General features: G+C 40.4%; 1 protein-coding gene across 6 annotated transcripts in view; it reads left to right on the plus strand.

Annotated features, from left to right (window-relative positions):
- IL1RAPL2 (interleukin 1 receptor accessory protein like 2) overlaps window positions 1-26,492 on the plus strand; it is a 552,617-nt gene that overhangs the window by 396,994 nt on the left and 129,131 nt on the right. For all 6 annotated transcript variants that reach the window (XM_084639401.1, XM_084639405.1, XM_084639402.1 and 3 more), the window contains one exon: window positions 13,566-13,640. In XM_084639401.1, coding sequence (XP_084495527.1) covers window positions 13,566-13,640 — 75 coding nt within the window. The remainder of the gene's footprint in view (window positions 1-13,565; window positions 13,641-26,492) is intronic.

The following is a 26,492-nucleotide window of genomic DNA, read 5'->3' on the forward strand; positions in this document are numbered from 1 at the left end:
TTGCTGAACATCAAAGAAAGCTGTGCTGTTAGTCTGTGCAACAACTAATTATATCCAAATTACAATTTGTAGGGTATCCACTGCCTTGGAGACTAAAAGTAAAATGTATTTTTTAATGTAGATTCTCAGTAGCTATGCTACACCTTCCTTCCTGGAAATCTTGTGTTGGAGGTCGCATAATATTTTCACTATTCTATGACAGTTGCAGGGACAGTTTCTAATTTTTTCAAACTCATTTCATAATGTGGCAAAATAACCTGGAGTGGAGAAAACAATTAGGCCCTGCTCCCGATGGCACTGAAATCAAAGGCAAAGCTCACACTGAAGGCAGTGCTACGCGATCAAGCAGCATGGGTGAAATGTAGCCCTTTGCAGACCACCTGTGTACAAAGGAAGGATAGTTTTGAGATTGGGCACTGGTCTGGGGCTCAGGAGGTCTGAGCTGAATTCCTGACTCTGCCATCTTGGGCAAGTCACTTAATCTCTCCACTATAAAATGGGAATAATAGAACGTTTCCTTTCTCCCGTCCTTCATCTGTCTGTGTATTTTAAGTTCTTTGGGGCAGGGACTGTCTCTTAGTTTGTGTATGTGGAATGGGGCCCTGATTTTAGAGACACAACTATAGCATTTATCACACCATTTTCCCCCCTATATAAATTTGAAAAAGAAGCAATAGCAGCAGATTCTCTGAGGACTTCCTTATCTCTGGTATAATTATTATGTTGGCTGTAGATCAAGTGATTCCCAATGACAGAGAACTAACAAGTCACATGATGCTAATTCTCCTTGTTTCCAGCTGGGAGAAACAGAACAGATGTGATCAGGGAGGTGAGGGGGGGGGTGATGAAATGGCGAGCTAGAGTAACACAGGGTGATATATATATTTTTAAAGGCCCAAACTATGATTGTATTATAGACCACTAAAATACATTATTACTGTTGCTGTTATTGCCAAAGAGATGTAACACAATTACAAATGAAAGGGGGTGGTCTGCAGGGGAGATGGTTCTATTAACATATGGCCCGCTCTGTGAAAAGGTTTGGGAGCTCCCACTGGTGATCCCACCTGGCCATCCATCTGCAGTGGCTGTTCCAAAGGATTTCCATGGCTGCCGGTGGCACAGCTGAAAACCATGACTGATATTTCAATTCTCTCTGTGTGCAATTCACCCCTGTGTAGAAGGCCAGCACAAGGTCTATGAACCACTTAAATCCACTTTAAATCAGGTGTAAGTGGGATTTGAGTGATGTATAGGCTTTGTGCACAGTGCTGAATTTCATCCTTTGGGAAGAAAAGTGGATCAGGATGATAGACTCTACAAGCCACAGTTTTTCTGAGAAGAAAAACCAGAGATGTGCATAATAATGTTAATCATCTCAGATTATTTAGTATTCAACTGTCTTCCACTGGCCAAAATAATTCCATCACAATATATTATATATATTTAATATAAGATTTTTCGTTTAAATGAATAATGAATTGGCTTGAGTTCTTTGAAAATAACACATTAAACCCCACTCTGTAGCTAATAAGTCTTGTCACTGGGATTCCATTTCAGTGGAGGAGTGTACTGTGCATGAATAGTCTGATTGGTCATGGAATATTAATTGGTTGTGGACTGCAGACTTTGGTGCGGTACCTTCAGGTTGACAAGAATGATAGCTTTCATTTGCATGCAAAAGCACCAGCTGTCCCTTCAAGATGGATGATGGGACCCCGCTTCATCCATCACTATTCTTTACTTTTTTATAAGATGAAAAGGCAAAAAAAAAAATTAAGAAACCTGAAAGATAAAATGTGCTCTGCAGATCTCCTTGAAATAAAGGGTAACTTCAAGCATCTTCTCTCCACTCAAAGTCCAAGAGATGAAATGGGGTGGTGTCCTTTGTGTGGAATGTATGTTTGGTTCATTTAAATAAAGTGTGCTCTTGATTGAAATTTTAATTAATTGTATTGGGGGGAAACCAATATCCTTTTTAATACCAATTTGTTATGCTTTTTTCTCCACCACATAGGAAATCTTACCCTTTTTTCATATAAGAAGGATGCACAATCCAAATTTTTATTTCACTAAGTGAATGTGCATAATGTGATCCAATATGAGAACTTTAAAAAGTTAGCAGGAAGAAAGGTGCATCAGCAATGTAAGAGAGAGATAATTACATACCGTTCTGTTAGCGTAATAAGAACCCTGCCATTACTGAACATACATTCTTCCAGCACCCACCCTCCAATGCACATTATGACAGCACCTCTATTAATCCTTTAGCATCAAACACATTAGTGTGTCACATCAGGAAATCCAGATTCCCTGCTGCTGCTATTATTATTGAACATGTATAATAATTACATTATTACTTTTACTTTTCTATGGAGGAAATTGCCATTATTGCCAAAAAGATGTGACACAATTGCAAATGAAAGGGGGTGGCGCTGTACCAATATATAGGAGATGGCAGTCTCTGCCCCAAACAGTTCACAATCTACAAAGTGTTAATCTTTCCAGGTTATCTCCCTAGAGACCGCCCAAACCATATTTCATCGTGTACATGCCACAAAAATCACACCATTTATTTTTCCAGTGCACTACAAAACTTGGTTGCCTCCTAAATGGGTAACAAAAGACCTAGTTGAGTCATGCAGCAGAAGCTGCAACCTGGAAGATCTAACTTGCCAAGGTAGTTACTTATACACCTTTTTGTTAATTTTTTTCACAACACAAATAAAGCGCCTCTAGTATCTGAAGGGAGTTGACTGTGCTGCCATTCTTCCCTTTTATTCAGGGCACAAAACCACCCAGATAGCTGCTCAGGTGCCGTGGTGACAGTAGGTAGGAAGATTAGGAGATGAGATCCTTGTTCCGTGGTGGTTCTCACCCAAAATGCCACGCTGTACAATTCAGAATTGTGCAGTAAATTCAACCCTCAGCTGCTCTTGCTGCTTTTCAAGTTAAACCACATTTTAGAGCAGGCTTTGGAACATCCTAGTTTGAAGGAGGGGTGCTGGGTGCTGCTCTGGTCCTGCCAGTGGCAGAAGCTATCGGGACATCAGGAAAAGGCAGCTGCGGCTGGCTGGCTGTTTGGACTGTGTACAGCAGAACCTCAGAGTTCGGACACCTTGGGAATGGAGGTTTTCTGAAACTCTGAACAAAGTGCAATTCAGGCTTCAGCTCCAGCCACTGACGCTCCAGGCCAGGCTCCAGCAACAGCTGGCCAGGAGCTTCCTTGCAGGCAGTTTCTTCCCCAGGGCAGACTGAGTCTGCAAGCGGGAGAGGGCGGAAACAGTGCGTGCCCCTCCCAGCCGGGGTGGAGGGGTGAAAGCGGTGCAGACCCCAGTGCTGCTCCCGCTCTGACAGCTCTGGCAGCCTAGGGCTGGCAGCACCAGCGTCTTCACCTCCTAGCTGTAAGTGGCTGCCCCGCCTGTGGGGGCGGGGATAGGGGTTGGGACAGGCAACCCAGATATGCCTACCTTTGAGATGTTATACAAGCACAGTACCGTATTTGCTTTTTTTTGGTCTCCACTGCTTCCTGATTAGTTATTTCCAGTTTCACATGATGTCCAGTTTCCTGGTGAATTCGTAACTCTGGTGTTTGTATCTTTGAGGTTCTACTGTATGTGGAGACAAGGGGCTCACTGCCAGTTGCACCCTTTTTTCCGTGCCAGCGATGCAGTCTCTTCAACAGGCAAAAGTTCCAAGCCATTGAGGGTTTTATAGGTTAATACCAATATTTACCAGTCACTGACCAAAAGCATTGGTATGCCACAAAAACGCCTCCCTTGATCTGCACGTCAGTGGATGTGCGGCATCTTTCTTAAAACTGTTGCCACATCCCCTGTGTTATTTACTAAGAGTCTGTAAGAAGATCCAGTTATTTACTGTTGACGTTGTCCTGTTAATGCTATCTACAATCCTCTCCTCAGAGGTGTAGCAAGGAAATAATTGTAATGTAGATTCTGCCCAAACTCTGACAGCAAGTTCACGTGTCTGCTTTTAGATGAAGTTAGCGGGAGGTGGTCACGCGGGTTCTGGCACGTACAGTGGTTGCTGTGTTCTTTAGCTCTACCATTCCAGGAGATGTATGTCCTACCTGAGTAAATAATACCAATGCTATAGAACTTTGTCACAGGACAATGATGCCTGGCTTCCAGGCAAATGCTGAGACATTTACTGAAATTAAGAGTTAGATGTTTATTTTCAAAGCTGGATACATCTATCCTTTGACAATACTGTATTACAATGACTTTATTTCTGTTAGAGCAGAAGACTGATGCGTGTCTAATCATGCTGTCAGATTGCTACGACTGTGGTATATGGCAACAAAACGTTCCAGTTCTGAGTAACTGCATTTTGACTGACTTGTAGAAGAGACTCACTGTGGCTAATCGGAGAACAGTGCTCGCATCTAGACACAGCTTCACAGAGCAATATTTGTATGAATGGGCTGTTTACTTGATTCTCCACTGCCTCTCACCTTGTGTGGTAATTCACATCGATGCCAAGAATGTAAAATACTACCGTTTTGACTTGGTAACGTAACCTACTGGTGGTGCATGTGTTACCATCTCCATCTGCGGTTGGTTAGTTAGTACCCATTACGCCTCTGGCTCTCGGGCAGCGACAAAACTCCTCCATTCCTGTCTGTTTCTGGCAAGTCTTCCAATGGTTCCCTGTGGAGGGGATGTCTGTTACAGCCAGAGCTAGCATGCTTTGGTTCTTTAGAACAAGCTGCAGTAGTTCATGCTTTTTAGTTCTGGTGGTCCTGGTTCAAATTCCAGATATGTCAGGCAACAAGTTAGCTGTCCTGGGAGCATTGTCCACCCACACTGCACTTGGCACTTATGCATAAGTGCCAAATTACAACATACAATACAAAGCAGTGGAGAATCGGGTCTGAAATGGATTATTGTTTCAGTCATGAAGAAATCTGCTGCACGTGGTGGGATTTTCAACAGAGCCTAAGGGAATTAGGTGCACATTTTCCAAGTGGTATAATGCTGTGCTTCACTTAGCAACAGGTGACATCTTGTTAGCACATTGATGTATCATTTTGTACGTAGTTCCATATTCATCTACGGTATGAATGTTATAACATCACTGCCAAGACTTTAGATGCCAGAATAGAGCGAAGCCATGCGTATTTGACCGAGGAGTGAACAAAAGATTGATTTGGGGTATGAGTTAGTTTCCTATCAAGGATTTGGCATGCCATTATTTTCTCCAGAGGATGCTATTCAGACAGACCAGATCTGCTGTCAGAAGGTATTCCAGATTCTTGACTGAATGGTAACGGGTGCTTTATGTTAATTAATGGTGGGAAAGTGCCAGGTCCCTTGATTTAAGGAAGCTGGCATTTAATTGTCTCCTAGAAGAAATGAAGCATTTTTTCTCTTGCGTCCCCTCATTCTGCCACATATCCAGATAATTTATCCTTTCTTCATTTTCAATTACATTTACAAATACTCATCTCAGCAGAAGCCTTCATGGCAATACAATGGACTGCCAAATTTATTTATTGGTGTTCATCACATCTATCAGTAGAAATCATCATCAGCAGTAAAGGGGGTAAGGGGGGGGGCAAGATCTAAACAGTTCCCACCCCAATGAAAAATTCCTTCCTTTAAATACATTTTTAGAAACCCTTGTTCAACAAAGTACTCCATTAAGTCATTTCCAGTATGGGGGCCTTCAAGTCTTAAGCAGCTAGATCTCAAAGGATGAGCGTCATTCTGTTTGCACACTGTTTCTACGCTGGCATACCTTCACTGACTTTCGCAGAGAGATTCCTGATTTACACGGACATAAATGAGAGCACAATCAGGCCCTACACCCTGAATTTGCTCATTTTAAACACAAAATAAAACCCAGATTGTGCCAGTTAATTAATTGCTAGATAGTTGACATTTAATTGATTCTGATGCAATATGACTTTTCTTTGCAATGTTTTTCTTTGAACTACATCAGATTTAATTTGTCCGGGTTTAGGAAAGGATGGCTCTTCCTTACCAATTCAGCGAACAGTTTCATAAGGATGACTGTAACCTAAGCTCTTCCAGACAGGAGAAATGCTATGTGTTCAACAAAGTTGTCTCTTATACACGTGTGCTTATGGTTCTGTATAAATAATAGCTTAGCATTAGTACTTATGGAGGAATTTCTACATAATTGAATGGACTCCACACTAATTTAATAGGGAAATTAAACACTTCCAGTAAAGTCAGTGTTTGTGGAAAGTGCCTCCCTTGCTGATCTAAATAATACTTTATAATGTCCTGGAAGGTTGGCACGGGGCCTACTCTAGGGTATGTGGATTCAGTCTATTTAGCCCAGAGCCATCCTCCCTATCAAATGGTTTTTTGTACTTGCTTCTGAAAAAAACCTGTTATTGGAGCATTTGTAAAGGTCCCCTCCAATTCCTGTCTGGACTGCTGTCGATATCGCTCCTTACTAAACCAGCTGAATATTAGTATTAATATCTACGGGGGAATTTCCACATCAGTGAGACCCATTATATACTTGGAACCTATAATATGTGTCTCAACTTCCTAGGGTCACCGTTTCCTGAAAGGCCTGCTCCAATCGTTGTTTCACCTTTCTTCTCACTGTTGCACCATGTGGCTCCAGTTAATTGGCCTCTCTTGAAATTTGCCTGTCTCCTTTTCTAAAGCACAATCCCCCTCTCATGGTAGAACTGTACTTGAGAACAGGTTTGTGAGGAGGAGAGTTGTCCGCTTCAGGCTGAATCATACTATTGCAGCAGTTCTGTGTTACACTGATTGACTTTGAGTAGATGTCACTTTTACATTATCTGAATAGTGTGATATTGAGCAAATAATCCCTCTCAATATGGATGAAGGAATGAGACACCAGGGATCATTGTTTTTATGACCAATTATGGTAGAAAAGAAGTAGTATGAAGAAAAGGCTCATGACTACCTATAAATCAAATGGACTATTAGAAGGACCCCATTCTTTGTACCCTCTGTCCAGCTGTTCACTGTATCCATTGAAATACTAATCCAAAATTTTCAAATCCTCTTTATTTTAGCACTTCCCATCTGAGTGTCCTGCTTTACAATCAGCAAAGAAATTGACCTATCTCTGTGCAGTTATTACTATTTGTATTACAGGAGAGACTAGAGGCCTCAGTTGAGATCAAGGCTCCATTGCCTAGGCACAGTAAATACACGTACAAAGTGGCTGCCCCAAAAAGCTTACAATCTAAATAGAAAAGACATACAGTTATTTCCTTTATACAGATAGGAGGCACAGGGAGATCAAGGAGTGAAATCCTGGATCTGCTGTAATCTGCAAGAGTTTTGCCATGGACTTCAACAGGGTCAGGTCTTCACTCTAAGCTGTTTACTTGTGGTCTACACAGAAGTCTGGGGCACAGCTGGGAATTGAACTCAGACCTTCTGTATCCCGGCCCAGTGGGACTCTCCTTTCTCCCCAAAGAGAAATTCAGCTGGCTAAAGATTATCATCCCCATATGACGATCACAGAGATTGTGACTTCCCAAAGCTCCCTGACTAATTAATTTGCAGAGCCAGGAACAAAGCCTATATCTCCTGCCTGTTGGTCCAGTGCTTGACTGTGCTCCATCTCTGACGACAACATGTTTTGTGGCCATAAGAAAAGAATTAAGAGTTGATTGCATAAAGTGAAGGAAACAGGAAATAAAAATAACCTTAGCTCCCAAGAAGGATCGCATCATGCAAGGTTTCTGCAAGCTATGCAAAAAGTTATACCTATAGAATCATAGGACTAGAAGGGACCTCGAGAGGTCATCTAGTCCAGGCCCCTGCATTCATGGCAGGACTAAGTATTATACCTATGTGCAGCTTTGTGCAAGAGATACTCAGGCCTCTAAAGAAGAATCCTGTGTCATGTACCATTGAAATCATACTTGAGTTTATTATTATTTAAAAGTCCAAGTGTTGCTATCAAACAGGAGTGAAAATAAATATGGGAGGAAACAGCACTTCAAACCACCTCCTAGTAAGCAAACAACTAAACAGCCTTGGGTCATGTCCACCAAACTCTGAGGGAAGACAGACACATTATCAGGTGCCTCTGGGTAAAGAAATTTGCTTCCAGAGCTTGACATCGGGCACCCGTGACTTTAAGCTAGGCCCGTGGTAGCGTCAATGGTGAGTTGACTGTGCCATCAAGAAAGGACACTCCAATCAACACTCATCCTCACTGCTCATTATACATTGTAGAACCTATATTTGCATAAACGATTTCAGGGAAAATAATCCTGTCTTATTCTCAGGATGAAATTTCAGAATGTTAAGTAAAGGCAAATGAACTCCTTAATTTGTGTGCTGTCTTATCAGAGATAGCATCTCACTAAAGGAGAACCATATGGCCCTATGAATGTATGCATCTGGGAATTATACTATATTCATTGCAATGTCTTTACCATAAATGATGTTGCCCCGGGCAACCCTGGAGTATGTGACATTCATAGGGGGTTACGAAGGTAGAGGCAGTACTACCCAAGCTCCTCCAGTGACAATTAATGAGGGTTATATTCATACTTTTTGACAGAGGAATAGGAGTAAGTTGAATAGCAGGATGCTTAATAAAAGGAAGCATGTTTGTCATGCATATAGTTGGTTTACATAAAGTGGATTGGTGGGAGTCGTCGGAAGGATTGCATGAAAGCACAAAATACTCTGTGGTACATTAAAGACATGTTGGTTTATTAAGTGCCCTGACTTTTTTGTTTCCCTTTTAAGAAATGATCAAAATCAAAGCAGCTTTCCTCTATAAAGCTGTTGAGGGAATTAAAGAAATTGCTCATAGAATGAGGTATATCTGAAATGAGGAAGTGGTGTTTATGGACTTGTGTCAGGAGCAGAGATCATAAGCTTTAAATGAGAATTCCTTGCAGCCAAGGAAATGTTGTGCTATCTTACTGGTTGAAAAAGACTAAAAGCAATTTTCAAAGGTCAAATCTAAATGAGACTAGATCTTCAGTTCTGTAGACACTTGCAACATGTAAGAGCCAGCATTCCTCCACATTTTATTCTGAAAATCCCTTTTGGCCTACAGTGCCTACAAAAAGCTAAATCTGACACATTTCTGGTTCATTATAATGATTATCCTCTCAGAGCAATATGGAAAACCACAACAGTTTAAATACGTAACCCACATGAACACATTAAACCAGGATTCAGAGACGCTGCAACTTTAACTTATCAAGAAAAAGAGAAGCTCAACTCATTTCAATGGGGGCGGGGGGAGAAGAGAGGGATGAGTGAACATAAAATAAAACAAAGCCAAAACACATTGGAACAGCATGTGTGCAACTAGAACAGTGAATGTACTCAAAAGCCTAGGGTGCACAGGAAGTTAAAACGCCATTTGGTACCAGAGATGAAAAGCACTAATGGAAGGGAAGCCTAAAGGTAGAAATGCAAGCTAGAAAACCCACACAGAAACTAAATGAGGATAACAGACAAAATGGAGACTACTAGTAACACTATTCTCAAAATATAAGGGGGTAAATTCAACCATGGTGTAAATCCATTGATTTCAGTAGATTGATACCAGCAATGAAAATCGCCCGATGGATCACATTCTGAGGTCACGTAAATTACCCCTTGGATATAAATCAGTCAAAATATGCTAATAAATGTCAATTTAGTCTGACTTTTTTTTCCAGAGGGCAAAATAAAATATAGATTGAGAAATTAGCCATCGCTCTGCACCTAGGCCTCAATTCTGCGAGTGCTCAGAAACTGGCAGAATCAAATCCTTAAGGCCTGTACCAAAGTATCATTGAAGCCATGAGCTTTGCACTGACTTCAGTGGGCTTTGGAACAAGCCCTTCTAGAGACTGCAACCAAAAACAGCTTCTCTTTAACTCCTGTTACTTTGACACTGAATATACTTGGTGCTACAGACTTTCAGGCACAGGCCAACAGGTTGGTGTGGGAGTGAGGGGGAACCATTCCTCCTGGGTAACAATGTATTTGCTAGCGTTCTCTGAGAATGATTGTTGTTTTCAGAGGCTGGTGACCTTCTGCACCTGGAGTGCTGTTGTACTCTTCCTATTCCTTTAACAATTGCTTCCTTCTGCCTCTTTCCAGTGCATCTACCTAGCACGAACAGGAACCAATATAGAAACTAAACCAAAAGTGCAGAAAAACAATTTTATCAGCTTGTGTCTCTAGTGATGAGGTACCCTCCCAGCAAATGCTAGGGAGCACATCTAATCTTTATAGTAAACTAAGGGACACCAGCAGAGAATTTCACAAAAGGATTTTTTTATGATTGATAGCAGATTATATTTCATTTTATGTACTTCTGGGTCAGTGGTTCTTAACTGTTTCTAACTTATTATTTATTGACAATTTCAAGAGAGGAATTGAAGTATAAGAAGAGAGGAAATCCTAACAATCACTGAATGAAAAATATAGTGCCTGCAGTGGGAAAGTATTGTCTGCCACCTCTCTTACAACACAATTACCTATCATTGTCCTCTTCTCCTGCACTTCTATTTATCTGTATAGCTAAGCGATTTGGAGGCTGCTCTACTTGAGTGTTAGGAAACCATTTAGTGCATAGCGTGGGGCCTACCATGAAAGCTGGGTGAAACTTTTTGTGCACAATCTTTTTGTGCCCCCCGCCCCTCCCCCAAAACGCAGATTCAGGTCAACCAAAACAACTAGCCAATTCAGGTCAATTTCAGTGAATTCTTGTGGTAAAAACAAATTTGTTTTGGAAACATCTAAATATTTCAATTCAGTGACTCTTCAAACCAATGGGGTTGGAGGGTGCTGAGCTCCATAGTGAAGGCACTCAGGATCTGGATCACAACCATTGTCTGTAGCTGTGCTTTCCACTGAAATACTCACAAAGACAGGCTGTGTTAGGAGGAGGCTTAAAAACCCTCTAGAGGGGAAAAAGCCTGTTTCTAATGACAATTGTATGGATGAACACCAGCACTGACTGTAGATGGCACCTCTGACATGCTTGCTCTGCCATGACACCATCTGTTTGGGAAGAATAAGTCATTCAGAGGGCAGGTAAATCCGAAGTGTTAATAGTCAGGATTGACATTCTTTCTCTTTTTATTTTCATTCTGGAATTGGGCATGGAAATATATCTTCAGAAAGGGGGGAAATGTAAATTCCCATAAAAATGAAAAACCTAGGAACTATAAAAAGGAGGGGGGGAGTCTAGGTCTCCTAACATACAGACGTTCTGTATCTTTTTTACACACACACACACACACACACACACACACAAATAAATCTGTGTTACATTGATGAAATGATGCTTAAAGGTCCAGATCCAAAGCCCATTAAAATCACTGGGAGTCTTTTCATTGATTTCAATGAACTTTGAATCAGGACCTATGGGCTCCAATCCTGCAAAACCATAGCCATGACAGCATAACCCCCTAGGATAGACTCCGCCTACACCAATGGAAGGGAAAGGAGTACTTGTGGCACCTTAGAGACTAACCAATTTATTTGAGCATAAGCTTTCGTGAGCTACAGCTCACTTCATCGAATGCATACTGTGGAAAGTTTGGAAGTTCTTATTATATACACACAAAGCATGAAAAAATACCTCCTCCCACCCCACTCTCCTGCTGGTAATAGCTTATCTAAAGTGATCACTCTCCTTACAATGTGTATGATAATCAAGTCGGGCCATTTCCAGCACAAATCCAGGTTTTCTCACCCCCCCCCCCCCACACACAAACTCACTCTCCTGCTGGTAATAGCTTATCCAAAGTGACCACTCTCCTTACAATGTGTATGATAATCAAGGTGGGCCATTTCCAGCACAAATCCAGGTTTTCTCACCCCCCCACACACACAAACTCACTCTCCTGCTTGTAATAGCTTATCCAAAGTGACCACTCTCCTTACAATGTGTATGATAATCAAGGTGGGCCATTTCCAGCACAAATCCAGGGTTTAACAAGAACGTGGGGGGGGGGGGTAGGAAAAAACAAGGGGAAATAGGCTACCTTGCATAATGACTAAGCCGCTCCCAGTCTCTATTTAAGCCTAAATTAATAGTATCCAATTTGCAAATGAATTCCAATTCAGCAGTTTCTCGCTGGAGTCTGGATTTGAAGTTTTTTTGTTGTAAAATAGCGACTTTCATGTCTGTAATCGTGTGACCAGAGAGATTGAAGTGTTCTCCGACTGGTTTATGAATGTTATAATTCTTGACATCTGATTTGTGTCCATTTACTCTTTTAAGTAGAGACTGTCCAGTTTGACCAATGTACATGGCAGAGGGGCATTGCTGGCACATGATGGCATATATCCATTGGTGGATGTGCAGGTGAATGAGCCTCTGATAGTGTGGCTGATGTTATTAGGCCCTGTGGTGGTATCCCCTGAATAGATATGTGGGCACAGTTGGCAACGGGCTTTGTTGCAAGGATAGGTTCCTGGGTTAGTGGTTCTGTTTTGTGGTATGTGGTTGCTGGTGAGATAAGCTATTACCAGCAGGAGAGTGAGTTTGTGTGTGGGGGGTGGGGGGGGGGTGAGAAAACCTGGATTTGTGCTGGAAATGGCCCAACTTGGTTATCATACACATTGTAAGGAGAGTGATCACTTTAGATAAGCTATTACCAGCAGGAGAGTGGGGTGGGAGGAGGTATTGTTTCATGCTTTGTGTGTATATAATAAGATCTTCTAAACTTTCCACAGTATGCATTCGATGAAGTGAGCTGTAGCTCACGAAAGCTTATGCCCAAATAAATTGGTTAGTCTCTAAGGTGCCACAAGTCCTCCTTTTCTTTTTGCGACTACAGACTAACACGGCTGTTACTCTGAAACCAATGGAAGGGGTTTTCCTGTCTGTGTAGGAACACCACCTCCACAAACGACAGTTGCATTCTTTTTCATTGGCATAGCTGTGTCTACACACTGGGCGCTAGGTTGGCAGAGTTCCAGAAGTCAGGAGTGTGGATTCTTTTCATACTGCTGACCAAGATACAGTGCTTAATTTGTGCCAGGGCTTGCCAGGGCTAAGCCCTCCGGCACCTTTCGGCTTAGCACTTCATAGTCCTGGCACCTTTGGGCTTGCTGTATCAGTTATGAATGTAAAAAAATTGCTTGAGCAAATTAACAAAGTAAGCCCTACCAAGGTAGCTCTGTCAACCTAACTTTTAAGAATAGACCAAGTCTTAAGCGTCTACACCTGCGAGCAATCTAGTTCATTACACACTGGGAGTGGCATGTGTATTATACTTTACAAAATCAGGACCTAAAACACTTAAAGGAAATTCATTCTGTTCAGTTTATTGTTATCCAACAAAAAGAAGACGATGACATCACCAGAAAGGAGCCAATTGATTGTATCATATTTTAAAACATAACTGCTTCCACTGAATCCATGGGCCACTAAGCCTGCTAGGAAATTAATACTGTATTGATAGCATAGCAGCCAAAGCAGCAACCTTGTGGAATAAATGTTTACACATCATCAAGTCTGCAAATACACAGTAACTTCTGTGTGACAGAATCTTCCTCTAATTGTAATTTGTCTCAATTTTTCCATTACTTGTTCTCATTTTCTAGCTTTACTCACCGACAAACCTCCAAAACCATTGTTCCCCGTGGAGAATCAGCCGAGTGTCATAGATGTCCAGCTGGGTAAGTCCCCTTCTGGGAATAATAGAGCCTAAATATCAGTTCTGTTAACAGATGGGGAAAATTGAAAGGTTTATTGCCACTGTTATTACATGCAAATCAATTTGCTGCTTCTCATTTATAATGGTAGAATTTAAGGAAATGAGTTTGTATAGCTTCAAGGAAAGGCAATACTAATTGGTTACCTGGAGTATTAAATATTCAGGGCTGCCACTCTTTTGAGTGTATGATTGATAAATTAATGGATGCCTTCACTGGTGCCTGCACTGGTCAGTCAATGTTCACCGTGCATAGGAGACAAATGTTTTAACAAAATACAGAATGGCGATTCTTTAAAAGATAAAGGGAAAGAATGCATTGTCTATTGAAAAGTTTCTTTGATTAAAATGTTTGTATTCTTTTCTCTGTCTCTTACATTTTCTTCTGCTAGCCTGAGTGTGTCTGAATCTTAATCAGCCACAGACCCCTGAGGTAATAGGAAGAAACTTTATAAGAGAGTTCTGCAAAGTGACCTTTTTGAGAGTAGTTAGCTGTGGGCCACATTGTTGCTGTGGGTAATAGTGGGATTTTGAAGTTCTGGTAGAAGTCTTGTCAGGTGGGAAACGTTCCTTATGTTGAGGCATGGAATTGCAAATATTGTTGAGGATTGAAGTATGTGGGTTTAAGTTATAAAAGAAACAGTTGTTGTGACAGATTGTTTGCCTCATCATGCTTGAGTTATTTTCCATCTCCTATTGCCTGACTCTGCTCTGGCTCTAGGTTTACACTGGAACAAGACCACTGAATCCTGATTTACACAATTATAAAAGAAAGTAGGATCATGGTTTGAGATTGTAAGATTATGTTGCACTGATACCAGTGTGATGGGGCCATACGTTTTTAATGTAAACCTACTGTTCTATGTCCCAATTCAATAAAGTTAACTTCAGGCTTGTGCTTAAGTGCATCCCTCTTCCACAAAGCACTTAAGCATGTGTTTAAGTCCCATCAAATGGAACTTCAGTCCTTGAATTGGATTGTCTGTTAAGTTGTGCACAATAATGTGAATCATTTGTGACCTGAATTCATCTTAAACATTAGCTTCCAACAGTTTGTAAAGATAGATAGAGAGACAGCAACAGTGGATTCTGCCTAAAGTACCCAAATCCTGCCCCCAGATATGGATACTCCAATTATCTTCATTCAAATTTGTGTGCATGTGTCTGATAGATTTTGATCCTTAGTGATGAAAACAAACACACACACACATACACAGGTTCAAAGGGCATCATCCAATGCTCACTGTAGTCACTGTGAAGACACCCACTGACATGGGCTTTGGATCATCCCAGCAAGCTGAATGCCAATTCAGTTCCATTAATTAAGCTCACAGATTTAACTTTTTTGAAAAAAAAATCAGAATTAATGAATCCTTCGAGGTTAGTGAAATGTCCTCAAGTACATCAGTGAAACAAACTAATACAAAACACGCACATCCTTGTTTCCTATATTCTTATTGGATCTTCCTTTCTAACCTCAATTCCCCCCACCTCATCTTACGTATCTAGCCCCTGCAGAATTTTTCTTTGACTGGTCCCCCATATAAAATTATTTTTTCTACTAGTAAAAAGTGTTGCTACAAAAAAAAAATCTCCTGCCCCTGGGAGATATGTTGCAGTAATAGGATTTCAGAATATCTCTAAAGGGAAATAAAAGTCCTTGCATTTTTTTGTCCCATGGTATAATCCATTAGTTGTCTCCTAGAATCTAGGAGTTGACATGCAGCACTTTCTTGCTGACGCAGTGATACGTTTGGTTATTGTTCCTAAACTTTCATAATATGCTGAAAGATTAATGTTTACAAAAGAACAGTACCCTAAATATAGTTCAAAAACACCGAGTAGCGTTCTTCCAGCTGTACCCACCTGGATTTAATAGGCAAGGAGCTGGGAGTAGAGAATTCTCAGTGAGGGGTCCAGGGCTTCAGAACCTACCCCCCTCCACACACACACACACACACACACACACACTTGATGTGGAAGGGTTTGTTGACCTTCAGAGCACAACACATTTTTCTTTATACCACGGAGCTTGAAAGAGGCATTGGGTGGAGAGTTCTCTTGAGAGTTGGGGACAGGGGTGGGATAGCTGCTGGTTTTAATTTGTTTATTTGCCTGTCTTAAAATGTTGCTGCACATACCAACCGTGTGTGTTCCTAATATATTTTTATTAGAAATCAACATAAATATTCTATTCAAAATCATCCTAATTTTACAGTGTCAATAATCCCTGGAGATTAACCTGTTCATCCAATTTGTGTATGCCATTTAAATAGTCAGGCAAATATTAAAATGCTTCTACATACCAAAGAAACTACATTCACTCCATTAACGTGGCCACTTTAATAGAAAGACCAATTTAGCTTTTCATTGCCAAACGAATCTTTAGTTGTCTTCTCTCTGTAGGCACAGGAGAATAGCAGTTATTTATTTCCTATATCCTTAATAAAGCAACATTTACACAGGATTTGTTAAGAGCAGTCAGTGGCCTGACCACATACAACATCTTATGTGACCTAATTGCTAACTTCAATACTCATGTCTTTGCTTTCTCTACTATAAGAAGATTCAAATGAAAGTGGGTTTGCATAGTTTTTATTGACAATAGATAAAAGAGTTCCTTCAGGCTTCAAATAAGCCCCAAAACATGTCTTGTTTCTTCTCAAGGAGTGTGATTTTTTTTTTCTTTTTCCATGCTTTGGAATTTGACAAAGATCAAAACAGCCCTATCAAGTTCAGCTGGAAGCAGAAACTACAAATTGCTACCCACTTGTTTTCTCTGTTTGTCTCTGCTGGAGAGAGTGAGCGAGCAAGACAGAGAGATGACAAGAGTACCAGAGAGCATCACAGAGGACTAGTGCAATAGTTCAAAACAATTTAATTATCCAAGACACTTTGCTAAACCAGACAATAATTTCAGCCCTTGATAAAACTAGAAGGGAAGTACAATAGATTGATTGAATTGCTTGCTTTGCTTGCTCATTTTCATCAAGAATTTTTTATTTTAATATTCATAGGCATTATGGATTTTGGAAGGATTTGTGAATCACAATCTCATTATAGAATATGCAGCAGACTTAACCTTTCTATACACTGACATTATATTTTAAAGATTAGTTCTTCAAATACATGAGTTTCCTCTAATAGTCTTAACTGTTTCCTAATGAAGATCATTCAAGGCTTTCCAATAGATTAAAGCTAAAAGTTAAAACTGGCAGAATATTTGTTCAAGATTTTTGAACAAATATATATTCATCCCTGTGTCAGATGACTAGCCATGCAATCAATTGAATCTGGTCATATTGTCCTGTATTTCTCAGGAGAAGGTATGCCTTGTGGCTTCTGCAGATGACTAGGAATCAAGGTTCTTTTCCCTGATCTACCAGTGACTTGATAGTGCCCTTGGTCAAGTGACATAACTCCTGCCAGACATAGTTTTCTCACCTGGAAAATGTGGTAATACCTCTTGGAGGGTTCTGAGGATAAAGTTTGTAACGTGCTTTAAGATTCTTGCTTTCTACACTCCGCATTTACTTCTGCCGCAAAATATAGCTGCTTCCTTGTTAGACCTTATTTAGCCTAAATTGTCCACTACTTATCACAGAGGTTGCAGAATTACTAGTGCATTTTTTAAAAATCCAAACAGGGAGATGTGTACACCTCAAAGCTTTGGGTTTGGGTTCAGTCGGTTTTAAAGATCTGAATATGACTGTTCAGACCATCGAAATAAAAATCCACTTCTTTTGGAAGCAGGCCAGGATAGATTTGTAATTTTCTAAATGTGTGACTGTAAGTGAAGCATGCTGTGCTATCAGTCTTGTGACAAGCTGTTGGTACATTACTTTGCTACTTTTATTTTAAAATTATTTCCCCTCCCCTTTCTTATGGAACTTTGTTTACTCACTCAACATGCTGAGAATCTGAATCTGAAGATCATCCTCACTACACCAGTTCTAGGTGACCAGATAACTCTGAGCTAGGAGCCGGATCAGGCAAGAGAACCTTTGCACCGCTCAGGCAGTACAAAGAGCCACAATCTGCCTGTAGCAAGACAGTGGAGAATTTCCCCAGTGTGGGCAGGAGGGATCTTAACAAGTGTAAAACTGGCCTAGTGGGCTGGTGTAGGGGGCATATCAGGGGTGTGTTCAGAGAAGGGGTGAAGCACAGCTGTGCTCTAATTGTCTGCTAGACAGTGGCCCCAAAGAGACCATACTCGCTAGGTTATAATAGAGCAGCTCCTAGACTCATCTAACTAATGCTAGGGCTGATGCCTGACAATTAGAGCTGGGTGAATAATTGATTTTTCTGTTTCAGACAGTAAACTGCAAAATCAGAAAAAATATTCACATCAGTAAATGCTTTGGAATTCGCCAGCAATGTCTGCTTTGGACCAACAAACTGTGCGTGCGTGCGTGCGTGCGTGTTCGTGTGTGTGTGGCCCATGCCTTAATCCTTTCGCCCAGTGGGTAAGGTCTCTGTGTGTCCAACTCCTGCTTTCTAATCTGTACCCCAGCAGGTAGGGTACTTGCCTGGGATGTGGGATACCCAGGTGTGAATCCCCACTCTGGAGCAGGGACTGGAACTCAGATTTTCCCCCTGCCAGGTGAGCATCTTAACCTGTAGGGGGTAGGCTGCTCTCAGTTTCTCCTGTTGAAGCTGTTAAATAAACCATTTGTCTGAAAAAAGTTCACCCAACTCTACTTAGAGTTACATATTCCATAGAGGAGCTAAAGATCTAAAAATCCCACATGCAAACAGACCTAGAGATTTTCTGTGCTGTTAATTCCTTGGCCTTTATTACAATTAATTTTAGGTAAAATCTCCTCTTTATGGATATTTAGTTAGAAATAGGTGTAATTGAAATGAATGTTTGCATGTCAGTGTGTATAGTAATTGAATCCATCATTTATGTATCATCTGGTTTTAAAAATATATTTGCTTTGATCTCAGAAATACAGTAAAAAGGGTGACATACGCATTACTTTTAAAAGGACAAATTTCTCAGTTAATTCACTTTCCAAACAAGGGAAGTGTCAAGGGATTTACCTTGCCAGAGTTCATGGTATTTTTCTTGCTTTCAGAGGTATTGAGAAAAACACCTTCTATTTGAGCATTCTCATTTTTTACTGCCTAGAAAGATTTTTCCTCTGTGGGCTGTAGCTATGAAATATCCTGGGACTGATTGTTAAGCAGATCAATCAAGGGCACTGTAAAATAAATGAAAGAGAACGTGCAAAGTTATGGTAACTGCTGAGAGATGTGGGAATCAGGTAGAGATGATAAAATAATAATTAAAACTCCCTTTTACTGATTGGGAGGAAGCTCTGATTGGGAGGAGCTCCATAGGACAGCAAAATTTGTGCACATGCTGACAAGAAAAATAAGATTAAGCTAAATTTACTGTCCAGGGTCCTGATTTTTATTTTAGACCATTTTTCATTCTAAATTTCTGTGGGCTCTTCCAAGGATGTTAATTTTATGCAAAAAGCTGCCAATGGAAGAACAACAGCAATGAGTTGTCATTTGTCTAATGTTTACCTTATTACCAGTCAACTGACAAAGACTTCATTCAATTCACTTTTAAGGACGGCAGTACTAAGAAGAGTCTTGATGCAATATGACAGTGTTTTCTGAACAAAAAATAATTCAGAAATCCTAAGCTTTAAAACGATCAATAGGAAAGATGAGTTTTCAAGAGGAGTATGTGTGCACACATATGTGTGCAATATAAATGCACCAAAAAACTACATTAAAAGACTATTAAGGTTGCAAAGTCAAACACTGAAAGAAGAAAAGGAGGACTTGTGGCACCTTAGAGACTAACCAATTTATTTGAGCATGAGCTTTCGTGAGCTACAGCATCCGATGAAGTGAGCTGTAGCTCACGAAAGCTTATGCTCAAATAAATTGGTTAGTCTCTAAGGTGCCACAAGTCCTCCTTTTCTTTTTGTGGATACAGACTAACACGGCTGCTACCCTGAAACACTGAAAGGTTAGGAAATGCCAGAATTAAGGTGTTGGGTAATTCCAGCCCCACCTACTATATATAATACAAAAAGCATTCTGTATCTTACTAGTGGAAAATATGCTACCTTTAATGTTAGTCTTGTAGTTGTACCAATAACATTTTATGGGTAGCAGAATCTTTCCTGCCAGACTACCCTGTAGATACCCATCCTCCTCTAGTAATACTCAATAATACTTGATGGTGGGCAGTGTAATTGACCCCCAGCTGTAGTCTTCATCATTAAACTGAGTGCATTATGTATTCCGCAAACATGGCTAAAAACTATTCTTCAATGTCTTACATTCTTTTTTTCCTTATGCAAAGTCTGAGCTAATGCCTAGGTACATAGTGGGGACAGAATCTTGCCCCAAACCATATCCCAGAATCGGAACAACCATGGAGCCTACTTCCCATGGCTACATCTACCACCATGAAAGTTTACTGTCTACCATGATTCCACATCCCCTAGCCAGCCAGTTAGGACAGTGGATCCATGAAGCTGCAGTACCCCTAGCTCTCCATACTCCTGGGGAAGAAAGCTATTAAGGAGCAGTTCTCCGCAAGGAGTGTTGTGTACAGTCCTTGTTAAAGGGCTCTCTGTAGCATGCATCTGCTCTGCAGCAGAAATGCAGAAGTTCCACGGCTTTCCAGGCCCACACAAGGGGAGGTAGGATTTGCATCTATTACAATAGCTTTTGTACTAATCTGTACAGAATATTAGAGACACATTGTCTGACATTCAGCTTTAGAAAAAGTTCCCTAAATACTCCGTGTAGTACAGCTAATGCTTTAATGCTAATTTGGTTTGTTGTTAATAGCTTTTCCCAGGGATAAAGCCAAAATGCTACATTTAGAAACTAGATGCCAGATTCTGCCATTAGGGTGGTTTAATCTGCAGTAACTATCAATTTAAACATGATTAATCCAGATATGCACAGAAATAACAGAGAGCAGAGTTTGGCTCCTGATATTTGTGACAGTTTGGTTGATTTGGGGACACTGTGCCAAATTCTGCTTTCTGTCCCATGTTGTTAATGCCCATAGACATCCATGAGATTTTCACTAACATATCAGAGAGCAGAAGTTGACCCACTCTATATTTACATATTTCATTACTGTTATGCTTCTGTTCAAGTATTTTGTATTCTTCATTGGGCTTTGCATCAGGCTTCTTAATGTACAACTCTGAGGACACAATGATTTTATCCTATTTATTTTTATGGAGCAATATCCAGCGATACCAGACAAATATGCTTTAAGACAAAATTTGCCATAGAGGTGTCTTAAAAGTTTAATCAGATCTCTTTTATTTTCTTTCTTATCTGCACTACCACAATGTAAAATTCTTCAAGTAAAAGCAACTTGAAAAAAGTTTATAATGGCTAACATTTCCATAGTGGCGTTCGTCCATAGACATGTACAAACTGATTGTAAACATCGTGGGACTGACCCTGCACAACGTTCCCTTTGAAGCCAATGGCAGCTTTGTCCAAATGACCACCATGTGTACCTACATATCCTCACTCAAACAAAACTGTCATTGACTTCAATAAACACACTACTCCACCCACCATTTCTTTGCAATATTTATTGCTTTTGGATTGTTCCGAGTCGTATTTCCTCCAGAAAAGGGAAGTCTAGCCCACAGGACTAGAAGCTGAAAGGATGGTCTAATAGGAAGGGTGCTGGAATGGGACTCATGGAAAACAGTTGTATTGCTCCCTCTGCCATAGACTTTCTGTGTGCCTTTGGACAAGACACTTAATCTTCCAGGTTCCTCAGTTTTTCATCTGCAAAATGGGGACAGTACTTCCTTATTTCAAAGGAGTGTGAGGTCTCAGACACTACAGCAATGGAAGAGGGAAATAGTAGGTAGATAGAACATTGAGCAATAAATATTGATCCAAGTTTTTCCTTATCTTTCTTCGGCTCTGATCAGGAAACTAAACTTAAAAGCATTTGACTGATGTGTATTTGTTATACTTATATGTGTGATGCTATGCAATTGAAAGTGGGGGCTATATGTATGCATTAGTAGGAGGGCCCTAATATAGCTTTAGGGGTGTAACAAAAATGGGCAGTTCACACCATTTTCCATACTCGTTAAAAACACTGTCACTGGAATGCATTCATGCTGTTCCATTTGCTGTTTGTTTGTCATATGACTGAGTTAGGAGAAGGTGAATGCCTCATATATTCTGTATATTATGGGACAGTAACATCTGGCTGTACTATTCTGACCTTTTCAACATTCTGCAATTGCTGAGTATGCCATTCCACATCCCCACTTATTTACAGCTTCACCAAAAGATAGAGAAGGGGCAGAAGGATCAGTCAGTCAAAATATACAGTAGGGAGAAAGGTCTAGACCACGCATCCTGCTGCTGGTGTTTCCACAGTGCATGTCAAAGATTAAAATATGGATTAATCATTCTTATGAATCTTCCCTTTATGAAGAAGCGAAAATGGGAGTTCATAGTCTATTCTCAAAGGCAACAAGGTGCAGAAAATGAAGAGTGATCACATAATTCATATTTATTAAAATCAGGATATTGCAGTCTCACGATCTCGGGTGCCATAGTTATATAGACACAACTTTAGACTTGCTATCAAAAGAGAAGAGCTTAAAAAAAAACCTACCAAACTTTTGTTTAATTGAGTCTATATTTGGATTATTTTCACACTTAACTTTGTCCTAGATACTCTTGTATTTATTTTTGTCTTACAGGAGTGAATTGCTTGTGTTACAAAACTGAAATTTCACTATTACAACCAGATTGATTTACTGTTCTATTCTTAGACGCTGCCTATAAATGAGAGAGTCTCAAAGGGAGATTTGTCTATAAAGCACTGATACCTTTACTATCTACTGAAAGCATATAGGACATGCCTTTTCAGCCCCCAAATATCCAGTGGAAATCAATAATACAGACAGTAGGAAGAAATGGAAAGAGTGGAACACACTGCACTTTCTGTTGCACATTTTTAGGTTAATAGGCCAACTTCATGATAAATGTAGTTGTCTAGTAGTGGGTATCTTTTTATATACTTAATACTGTATAAAAGTTTACCAGTTTTAGCATTTTCAAGCAGATGAATAAATTGACACATGTGAGTAGCCCTATGAAATCTAAATGGAACTACTCTACGTGTATAGCTTTACTCGGACAGGTAAGTATTTGTAGGAACATGCACTTAACTCTTTCAGCAATACACTTATTGCTGAAACAGCAAACTTTACTGATAGACTTGTGCATAGCACTCACAGAATGGCGTAAGTAAATAGCAATTTAAATTTAGCAGATCTAGGGTCTAAATGAATTGCATACTTTACTAATACAGACTCAATTACATGGTTTGCAAATGGTGCTGCATGCTTTATTGGTCAAGCTTCATACAATTCTCTCCTAACTCAAAACATTCTCCATACTTCACTGACCAAGCTGAATAGTTTATGGGTTCAGCATTTACAGACTTTTTTTTTTCACGATTCAGTCATCCATGCTCACTTATCCGGAGCCAATGACTAGAGGTAAGAGAATAATTAACAAACAAAATGTATTTGATGAATTCCACCTCTTTTTCTATTCACAAATTGCCATCCCATAAATGAGAGACAACCCTGACCTATTTCAAATAATTTTCACAAATACTCAGGGTTCGTAGCTCTTTTGGGAGTAGTTTGTCGTATGTCTTCAATGTGCGGGACTGGGAATTGCTGCTGTGTTGAATAGATATGTTGGCCATGTAGAACCGTAAGTTCCTTGAGTGAACAAACATTAACTCTTTTATAATCAGGTTTCCAATTTAAATACCTGAACTGATGAATTTGAAATCCACTTTCAGTGAATAATCGTCAATATTCCCTTCAAATTCTGTTTTAGTAAACATACCTGGCAAAAAACCGTTTTGCTAGAAAATTTGTATGGGGGGCGGGGGGAAAGGGAAAAGAACAAAAACAAACGAACAGCTGAACTGAATTTGTTTAAAAATGTAAACAAATATTTCTGGAAAAGTTTTTGCCTCATTCAAACAGCTCTACCATGAATCCAGTCTAGAGACCAGATTGTAGAGACTATACAGCTCGCATTAGGCAATCAGCTTTACCAAAGAAAATTGACTGAGAGGGTCTCTGTGGGACTGCAGTTTAGCTTTTGCAAATTTTGTATGGCAAAATGAATGCTACTCAGGATCAAATTGCTATTCAGATTGTAAGTACTGTACGTGATGAAGGAGCATCCCATTTTAGCATTAATTCAGGTGCTGACAAATTCCAAGTTCACATATTCTGCACATTCTCTCCCAGTGTAACTCCTATCTGAAATTATGGCTATTATTACAGGGGGGATTTTCAAATGAATTCATGTTTATCAACAACTTAATTTTCTACAGGCATGTCAGGGTTCATGTGTAATGGGGCACGGAAACCCCCATTGTTTTCCACTGAAATAAATAGGAAATCCACAGGTAAATAACCTGTAGTGCACAAGAATAGACATTCCATATTAAACATATTATATTCTAGAAACTTTTTCCGATCAAAGATCAATAGGTCATCTTTGGTAATATGCAAACCTCTTATTTTCTGAGCTAACTTTCAAATAGGCGTGCAAATATTTTGTTCACACATCTACATGCATACACCTTTGTTTGTGCTGAGTGCATAACAACACATCTAACTACTCAACATGTTTTGCAAAAATGTCTATTAACAGACACAAACAGGCATTCCTACATATAATAAGTGACCTATGACTGTGGAAAATAGCCTCCACAAATATTGTAAAAAAGTATATACAAAGAGAGGGGGTGTCCTTTTCTAACAGTAATCGTGTTGTCTATATTCTTCATTTATGTATCTCTCATTTTCTGATTTCCTGTGATGCACATACTGCATTTATTTACTGTGCTACAGACTTAAGTCCATTTTCAGACATGCCATTTATCTAATTACTAAAAGTCCCTGAAACCTAATGACTGTGAAAGTATTTGGAAGGTTTTCACCACGCTAGGTATTTTAAAACTGGATATTGTGATCCTACTTTCCCATCTCAAAGGCCCACCACATCCTAATGCTATCAGTAGAGTACTAAGATACCATGGCAATGAGCACCTTAGAAATATGATAGCTAATTCCCAGTGAAAACTGTCAAGCAATTTATTACACATTACCTGGTTTATTAAGTTTGACCTAGGTAGGATTATAGAAGGCTCAAAGGATTGGTCATGGGCTCGTGAGCTTTTTACTCCTAAGTTTCAAGAGTGGGCCAGTTTGGTAGCAAGTAGTCACTAAAGCCTATGATTTTTGGTGGCCTTTGTGAGATTACGTGGTGAACTCAAAAACATTCCCAGTGGATCGATGTCCACTGTTGGTGTTAGATGACAGTCTCATCAGAAAGACCAAGGATTTAAATAGACAAGGGGACTGAAATAATTTTTAGATGTGGCCTCTCCGGGTTATGGTTGAAGCAAAGGAACCAGGTGCTGCTTCTGCTACCCATGCTGTATCTGTTTGGTAGGTAACCAGGGGACCTCAGTCTCTGGGGTTGGCACTTGGACACCTTTCATGATCGCTACATTCACTAAACAGAAAAGGGAAAACATGCTGGTTCATGTTCCAGTACTCAACGGATGTTTACAACACAGGCTGGATCTGGGCCTTCTGGAATTCTGGCAGAATTTAGTTTTTAAAAAGGCAACCCAAGGAATCTGACTTTTTAGCAGACAATAATAGATGATTATGAGATTAAATAGGAGGAAACTGAACAGCTGGCATGTATTTAAACTTTTATTTCCTCACTACGCCCTTGATTGAAATCACCAGTTTTCAAAGCCGATGCTGACTCTGTTGAACCTAATTTAGATCCTGTATCAAATCAGATGAAACACAAGTATAACTGGGAAGGAAACTAATGTTCTGTAACTCGAGCACTCAGCAGAATGCCACATCTGTGGTGGGAGAAATACGATGAGTTCCCACAACCACCTGTTTTTAATGAACATCTAGTTTGCTAACAGTGGGTTATGTCTAAGAAAGAGCCTGACTTGCTGGCCAGTTTTCTACCTGTATGTAGCATTTTGTTTAACCAAAGGCTCTGTTGGTTAGTGTCACTGACGCAGTTTCCATCTAGATATGGGAATTAAAAGTTCTGCATTCTACCCCAGCTGTCTACCCACCTGAGTCTCTCTTGAAGATATTTGGTTTCCCATTTGCATACATGGAAAAAGCAATCAAAATGTAATAAAAATAATTTTCTAAACAAATATAGTGGTAGGAGATTTTGGTGTGAAAATAATAAAAAAGAGAAAAAGAGAAACCTGAGTGTTGATTAGCCCCCCCTGCTGACATGTCTCAACTCCATGGTAAGGAACATCGCAGCAAATGCCCTCCATGATGCAACAAAGAAACGGATTGGCAGAGCCCCCTCCAACCAAGACACTGCCACCTTCCTGAGCGGTTCCCTGGATGGCGAATTCGGACGGGACGGGCGCGACATCGGTTCACTGTGGTCCCGCGCTCGCAATGACACACGTTGCCTGGGGAAGCGCATCGGCTGCCGCTGGGAGCGGTGTGAGGAGCGCCAGGAGCTGGAAGTCCTGGTGCCGCAGATCAGGTCCAACGACAACACCATCATCACCCCGAGCGACAGGGGCATGCTGGAGAGGACCCTGAAGGCAGCCATCCACTCGCTGTACATGGAAACCCTGAAGCGTAAACCGGACCAGGGTAAAGCCTTCGAACTGAAGAGCAAGTGGGAAGCCAGCGACCACTTCCTCTCCAGGGGTGGCTTCACCCGTTTCGCCGACTGG

This window comes from Lepidochelys olivacea (assembly GCF_965140295.1).
Source record: "Lepidochelys olivacea isolate rLepOli2 genome assembly, chromosome: 9".
In the NCBI taxonomy this organism is placed as follows: domain Eukaryota; kingdom Metazoa; phylum Chordata; order Testudines; family Cheloniidae; genus Lepidochelys; species Lepidochelys olivacea.